At 40.1% G+C, this 8,275-nt stretch overlaps 1 protein-coding gene across 1 annotated transcript in view; it reads right to left on the bottom strand.

Moving 5' to 3' along the window:
* Positions 1–8,275, bottom strand: part of COL4A3 (collagen type IV alpha 3 chain) — a 133,403-nt gene that overhangs the window by 15,074 nt on the left and 110,054 nt on the right. Inside the window, 7 exon segments of the mRNA XM_032480379.1 lie at positions 1,194–1,241; positions 1,502–1,600; positions 2,429–2,509; positions 3,647–3,773; positions 5,752–5,891; positions 6,217–6,306; positions 7,044–7,142. Coding sequence (XP_032336270.1) covers positions 1,194–1,241; positions 1,502–1,600; positions 2,429–2,509; positions 3,647–3,773; positions 5,752–5,891; positions 6,217–6,306; positions 7,044–7,142 — 684 coding nt within the window.

Below are 8,275 nucleotides of genomic sequence, written 5' to 3'. Positions count from 1 at the left end.
TCTTCTCTTATGTTTAGCTGTCCTGGAGGTACTGAGGTGCATAATCATTTACTTACATAATTAGGATATTTGTTTTTTTTTTTTTTTTTAAGCCTTCTTAACTTAAAGTTTGATCGTTTTTTATCAATGTATATTTCTAATGAAGTGCTAAACTGATCTCATTCCAAATGGTTAAATGGTGAGCTTAGCCTAAGAAAATGAACAGAAACTCTCCTTTTGACCACAATTCTAAACCTAGGCTGTGAAAAGCCTTCCTGTTCATGGGGAAGGAAGGGGGCTGGGAGATGTGAGGGACACTGAGCTCAACCCAGAAGATTATCATATCATCCAGAAACAAACAGGAAAGAACAGCCCTTGTCTGCTTTCACAGCTGAGCTGGTAGGTCGGGGGCAGTTCCTGCCCCGTGGGGTTTCTCAGTAGCATCAGGCTATTCTTTGCTGGTTCTTTTAAGCATCAATAACCAGAGGCCTTCACTGGGTTTAGGACTGTTTGCTAATAAAATACTCCCATCTGCAGGACCCACAGCTGAGAAAGGTGCAGTGTGCAAAAAACCTAGTATTTCTTCTGGCAGGTTTCTCTACAAAACGGAAAAAGTTGAAAGAAGCTGCTTATCTTATAAAATACCGGCATGAGAATTCCAGACTTGCAGTCTGTCAAACAAAAAAGCTTGTCTGTACTTTGAATGACACATTGCCGTGTCTGAGATGCTGACGGCGTTACTGGGAAGCCCTTAATAAACAGTAAGTAGCCCGAGCCACAAGCTGGCTCTGGGGGTTGGAACCAGACCTATGAAGATGACAAAGCGGGAAAGGATTAGTGTTATTACTGCATCTGAGAACAGCAGGGAGGAGACTGCTTGAGAAACCGTGAACTCCACCTCCATCTTTTTAGGTGATGGATTTAAACTGTGCAAACAATGACAACAAAACAAATACATAAGAAGTCCTTTTTATGTTGAAAGACTTCCACAGAAGGAAATTCCAAACAGAATCACAATTTGTAGTTTGTTCATTTTACTGTGATGATAATAATGAAGCACTTTTCCTGGAATACTAAGAATATAAACATCTCATGTTGCCAGGGGCACTTCGTTAATTTAGTATGTTAAGCTTGCTTCATCTATCAAGAATATTAAATTAGATTCTGTCCTTGAAAATGTATGTCACTAGGTTCAGGAAGGAAGAACTACTCACCTTGGGCACCAGGTTTCCCTCTTGGGCCTGGAAGTGCCCCCAGCAAACCTGAAAGAGAAAAATTTAACAGATTAATATTTTATATATATATGGTTTATATTATTATATACATTAATATATATAACTTAGTCGGCTTGGTCGACTTCATTTTGGCAACAGAAAGAAGTTTAGTTATCACACACCCAGAATACGTTAAAGATCATTAGTTCTGTGAGAGAAGAATTTCTGGAGCAGTGAAGGATTACAGTGTTACTAATGAGTCTATGAAAAGTAAAATGAGTGTGTCCAAGATGATGAGCAAGCTCTACCCGTTTCTCCTTTTTCTCCTGCTGGACCAGGAATTCCATCACGTCCTTGATCACCTCTTTCACCCACTGGTCCAGGGTTTCCAGGGAATCCTGGAGGGCCTGAAGAAAATAAAACGCCATTCAAAGAGAGAACTTACTATCAGATAGAGAAAGACAAATTTTTATCACTTATATATGGAATCTAAAAAAAAATGTTACAAATCATTTACAAATCAAAGATAGACTCATGGGCATAGAAAACAAACTACGGTTACCAAAGGGGAAAGGGGGGAGAGGGGTAAATTAGGAGTTTGGGATTAACAGATACACTCTACTATACATAAAACAGATAAACAAAAGGGCCTACTGTATAGCACAGGGAACTATATTCAGTTTCTTGTGTTAACATATAATGGAAAATAATTTGAAAAAATATATATGTGTGTATACATATACAACTGAATCGCTTTACTATACATCTGAAACTAACATTGTAAATCAATCACATATCAGGAAAAAACAAAATTTAAAAAAGGAAAAAAACAAAACAAAAAAACCCAGCAACCGCCCCCCCAACTCCTAAAGAAAGAGAGGATTTACTTCCTCTCAGTGGCCTAATGTGAACACCAGATATGTGGAATTCTGTTAGAGGTGTTCATTTTTCAGAACTGTAGTTATGTGACGCTAGATTCACTGTGAAAACCATGGACAGACTAATGCTATCAGGAGGATCTCACTTCGGAACGTGTAGGTTGGCAGACTGTTGAATTAGGTAGATATAAACACCGAACCTCACTTTTCTGCACTGCTGCCTGGGGACTGAGGAACTGGGAGCCACCTTCTCAGGAGCAGGTGTGGGTTAGAGATACAAATGTACTGAGATTCCAACCTCAGGAGAAGATAGGCTTCCCTCACAAAAGGGAACCAGACAAAGCACAGAAACGGAACCTGGAGGGCCTTTTATTCCTGGAAAGCCAGGGAAGCCTTTCATTCCTTTAGACCCCACATCGCCATCAGGGCCCGGCTTTCCTGTAAATGAAGAGAGAGGGGAAGGGAAAAAGAAAACCGAAAGATAAATGATTCCAGCAGAGGCTCCCGCGGTCGCGTCTCACGGTCAGCTGTGCTCACGCTGGCCTTTAGGAGGCGCTCTTGCCACCAGTCACCTCGGGCTTTCGACCTGGCTGTTACTTCCCCAGAGAAGCTCAGCAGAGATGTGTCCAATAATTTTCAAAGGTGTGCGGATTCCAGCCACGTGGACTGCTTCACATCTGATGTATAACTTTAATTGGGAGTTAAATCCATTGAACATTTCTATGTTTGAAAAGGTAGTTTACGTAGTATCTTTAGGTAAGAGCTGAAGCTGCAACCCAATGGTTTTGCAGTTGTTTTTAATCAAACAAAATGAAAACTTAGATTCAAATAATAGGCAAATAAGAAAGCAAGCCAATGTTCAACTTGGAAACATGCCAGGGGGGAAAAAAAAACAAAACCCTTGGACATCAGTGTTAAGGGTTGAATTGTTTAGCTCCCATATACATATGTCAAAGTCCTAACCCCAGTGTCTCAGAATATCACTGTATTTGGAGGCAGGGTCTTTAAAGAAATAATTAAGTTAAAATGAGGTCACTAGGGCAGTCCCTAATGCAATATGACCGATGTCCTTATAGGAAGAGATTAGGACAGAGACACACAGAGGAAAGACACAGGGAGAAGACAGCCACATACAAGCCAAGGAGAGAGGCCTCAGAAGAAATGAACCCCGCTGACACCTTGATCACAGACTGCCAGCCTCCAGAACTGTGAGAAAATGAATTTCTGCTGTTTAAGTCCCCCCACCTACGGTATTTGCTATGGAAGCCCTAGAAAACTAACACGAATATCATCAGACCGGACATGGAACCAACACTGAGCGTCTTTGGGCTGAATTCGTCTAGGCAGCACTTCCAAAGTTTCATTTACAGGAGGAGGTTTGTAGATTTTGGTTAACCAAACCGGACTGAAATTAGCGCCTCGTGATTAACTGCGTCTTCGAATTTGAAGACGAAAGTTTAATACAAGCAACTGTAGCAGAAAAGCCTGAATTGCTTTCTATTTACTATTCTAGGAGGCGAGGGCCATACCGAGCATCATGCTTCCAGGTTTTGGGGTTGTAAAGCCAAGGCTCACCTGGGTGGCCGGGACTTCCGGGACTCCCAGGAACTCCCTCAGGTCCAGCAGGCCCCAGATGTCCAGGGGCACCAGGCGGCCCTCTTTCTCCTTTCCTTCCCATGTCACCTGGCAATCCTGGAGCACCCTTAAATTCAGTCAAACACCTTTAAAATTCTCATATAAGCAGGATATGTGATCAGAGTTAAGTCCCAACTGTATTTGTTTGCGTTTCTTTATTTACTTATTCATTTAGCAATTCACGGGGAGCATCTGCTATGTGCCAGCACCCGGATAGCTGCTGGGAACAGGGTGGCTGCACAATTTGTGGGGTGCGCTGCAAAATGAACATGCAGCTCTCTTTAAAAACAATCAAAAGCAATTCAAGACAGAAATGGCAGAACCAAGCATGGAGTCCTTATGAGTATGGGACCTCTGTGGATACATGAGTTCTATGTCCTGTGCCCACGAAGCCAATTCTTACCACGTATATAATGGCAACCATGCACAGATAGGTGATAGACACAGTTCCTGCCTTTATGGAGCTTTAGAGACCAGGGGAGACAGATAATAATCACACATGTGCAGAATTTCAGACTGTGATGATTTACTCATGGGTGAGAAAGAAACAGATCAAATGGATGTGTGTCCTTCAAATTCTCTGCGTGCAGGTAAAAGTATGTCAATTGCGTGTAAAACAAAAGCTTTTCATATTTAATATTCATTAAATCTGTACTTTACTTTTATGATAAATCAGAACATGTGGCTATGATGATGGCTTACAAAGTCTCAACGGTGGCTGATTAAAATATTCTACTCTGCTACTAAGATTTGCCAGCATGATAAAACTAGCTCATTTTGTGTTCAATGCACAGTTTTAAAAATTTCTTCCATGGCGACCTATGAAAACTTTAAATCTAAATGAAACTATTAATTAGCTGTCAATTAAATCAAATACATTTCCTCATTCAGAAAATATCTCAGTGGAAAGAGTCTCTTTCTGTGTCTCTGAAGACCTAGTCTGAAAATAAAGAGCAAAGGAAATTTGTTTGTGCACCAAGGAATAAAGGATTACTTTCTTGGATCTTTGTGGTTTCTACAAATTTTCATTCTTGTTGTTTTATAGCTGGAGAACATGATTGGTGGAAATCTTTAGGAAAGGTGTTATTTTATTGGCCCAAAAGAGGGAGAGAAAGTTTGCTAAGTAACAATTTTAATATTTTTGGAGTCATGTACTCCTGTAAGTCTGATGAAAAATACAGACTCTCCCCCACCCCCAAAATATTTGCATCCAAACATTTTGCATTCAGTTTCAGGAGACCAGCGGGCTTCTTTGGATCCAATAGACTTCCCTAGTGTTTCATGGAATCCCACGTTAAAACCCCTTGCTTATGGGAATTTCTACTAATTATTCTCTAGTGACTTAGCTCTGGCTCCTAGTGTGTTATATGCAGAGACGTTGGAAGGAAATAAACCTGAAAAAACAACTCAGCCCCACTGAAACCTTTGGTTGCCACTTGGTTCAACATACTAGTGAGGATTTTGACATCCAATCTCTAGTTGACAGAGCACAAGCACAAGATAAAAAGCTTCTGTGTAATGCAGTAACGATACTTAAAGTTCTAAAACAAGAGTGACAAATATATGTATCTTAAGATTTTTCCTGCTTTTTAATGATGCTCTAATTTTATTTTATTTTATGTCTTTTCTTATATTTTAATAAGACAAGTGTTTTTTAATTACAGACTTGGGAAATTTATTTTTATAAGTCTGTGTGTGATGAATCCATAGTAGAGATTGGCCACTTTGTATCACAAGAAAAACAAACATTGCCCTGTCAGCTTCTACGGGCCTGTGATCACTGCCTCCTTCTGGCAGCACACTTAAATTGCAGGGACAGTTAGGTGAAATCTCTTGGCGGCTGCAACTGGAGGGAATAAACCCAGAAGCTGAAGCTGTGTGATAGGCATCCTCAGTTGTAGAGAGAGGAAATAAAAAATAAATAACTTCCTAAAAATACAGTAATATCTTCAAATTTCCCTGCCCACAGTGAATCCAGATACTTGTTGATATTTAAAAGGGCTTACTCCATCATCAAAACATAAATACTTCAGTGGCCTATATACCTTTGGTCCTGGTGGTCCTGGCCTTGTGCCTTCTGAATAACCTGGCTCTCCCTTATCTCCTTGGAGACCAGGAATACCTGGGAGGCCTGGTCTTCCGGCTAGACCTGGGAATCCCAAGGTTCCTTTCATTCCTTTGGAACCTGAAATTTGGAAAGAAATCTGGTAAAATAAGCCAACACAGTGATCTTGGTTTTACTTCTGACCTTTGCCCAAACCACCTTTCTCTTAAGGGGCTGGTTTTTCAGAAGCACCAATGCATCAGGTAGTCTTAATGGATGATTCTTACACAATGTAAATATTTATTCTGTTCTTGCTCATGTTGTAGTTGAATATGGTGTATTTGTCTAATCTAGTTGTTTTACACTAACTTTCTACCAAGTGGAAAATCAAAATGACAGACATAAAAAATCTAGAATTGGGACCCATTGTGAGCTTGTAGACTCATAACAGGACCTAGTGTGTTACCTGGCAACCCCATGTTTCCCATGCTTCCTGGCACACCACGTGGTCCTGGCTCACCGGGATTCCCAGTGCTGCCCGGATCTCCTCTGGGGCCTTGAGAACAAAGAAATAGTCAGACGTCCTGTGTAGTTCCTTGACAAAGTAAATGCTCAACAAGTACTGGTTGCTGGCACAAATGAATGAATCCAGAGCAGCCAGACCAGCTGGTTTAGGTACTTGTTTAGCTGCCTTTATGCCTTCAATTAAGGAAGGGACTGGGGACTCAGAAAATGTAAAATTAGAGAAAGTTTGATTTTTGCCACCAGGCCTGGATTTCAAACATCCAAATCATCCTAGGACCAATATCAGCAGGAAAGAGGGCGCATCCTGTGGCCATATAGTAATAGATTTCCTAGAGCAGTATTGAAATTTCATTGCCATGCAATAAATTTCATCACTGATGTGTCACAGGGAATAGGGGGCTACTTTAATTGCTTTAAAAAATTACTCTGCAAACTCAATAACTTGCTGCAAATAGAAGGAGGTAAGTTTGAAAACCTCTAAAGCATTATCTTACTTTCTTCTACGATATGTGATGTTGTGATAAATTATAGTTTATAATATATATCAGCACTTTCAAAATAAAATTATGAGTGCAAAATAGAACGTCACGTAGGTTAATATTTTTTAGTTAATACAGGCTGACTATAATTTGGTTAAATTATGAGAAGCAAATTTCTTGAGGCAGAATTCATACTGAACCCAGTAAGTCTAGAGACACACATTTTGTTACATTTAGATCTAGGAAAACTTAACTCCTGGTATTTCTATTAGAGAATCAGCTAGTATACCTGGTGGTCCTGGTGGTCCAGGTAACCCCTGGAGTCCTTTTAAACCTGGTAAGCCTGGAATGCCTCTGTTTCCTTTTTCCCCAGGCTCTCCTGCAAATCCTAAAGTTAAAAACCATGGATCAAAAATACAGGTTAGAATTTTATCAGACATATCCATATCCCTGATTAAAATTTATGAGCCACTATTCTAATACAACATAGCATATCTGTTAAGAGCATGGGCAGATTTGAGCTTATATTTTATTTTAAAAAAGAGAATTAAATGAGATAATATGTGAAAAGCGTTAGCACAGTGCCTGGCCTGAGTTAGTTCTCAAAGAACACTAGCAGTGATCATTATATTTATACTTTAAACCAATATGTTAAGAATTAGTGGTCTAAATATAGATTTTTAAAAAATTAATGACAGAGGACCATCTACCACACTATTCTTGTCTAGGCTATTCCATCCTTAATCCATTTATTACAATCATCTACTAAGTAACTGGTATAGGGCAGACATTATTTTCTTTTATTTATCTTATTTAATCTTCACACAATCTCAGTCTATTCTTGAGCCTTTCCAGATTAGGTGTAGAGATGAGAAAACTGAGACTCTTTAAGAAGTCAACGGACTAATCTACAGTCACACCATCAATTGGTGGTAATGCTGGGATTTGACCCCAGTTCTGCAAGCCAGAAGGCTCATAAATTTCCCACAACACCATCCTACGTTCCCTAAAATACGGTTTCGATCACGTTATCCTCCTGCTCAAAAATATTCATTGAATCTCTATTGCTTACAGAGTGAACAGCGAACTCCCTTCCCTGGCACATGAGCCGCTCTGCAATCTGTCCCTGGCCTGGCTTTGCGTCTTTTCTCACCCAGATTCACTTCCCTTGGCTGTTTCCCTGCTTACATATTTATTCATTCATTCACATGCGGATTGAGTACCTAATTAATAGACAGGTCTTGTGCTGAGTACTGGAGACATAAATAAATCATGTTCCCTTCCCCAATTTTTTAGTGTTTAACTGGGGAGACAGCCAAGTAAAAAATTACCACCCAGTGGGAGGGTTTCTGTAATAGAGTTGGGCACAATATGCTACAGCGAAGAATTTTGAGAAGACGGGGATTTTTTTGTTTGTTTAGCTCAGTCTTGAAGACCAAGTGGGAGCTAGGCGGGGAGAGAAAGCATGGAATGGGACAGGATTCCACGGCAAAACAATAACACGTGCAAAGAAGTGGTGAG

This window comes from Camelus ferus, chromosome 5 (assembly GCF_009834535.1).
Source record: "Camelus ferus isolate YT-003-E chromosome 5, BCGSAC_Cfer_1.0, whole genome shotgun sequence".
NCBI lineage: Eukaryota > Metazoa > Chordata > Mammalia > Artiodactyla > Camelidae > Camelus > Camelus ferus.
This window is presented reverse-complemented; position numbering and strand designations above follow the sequence as displayed.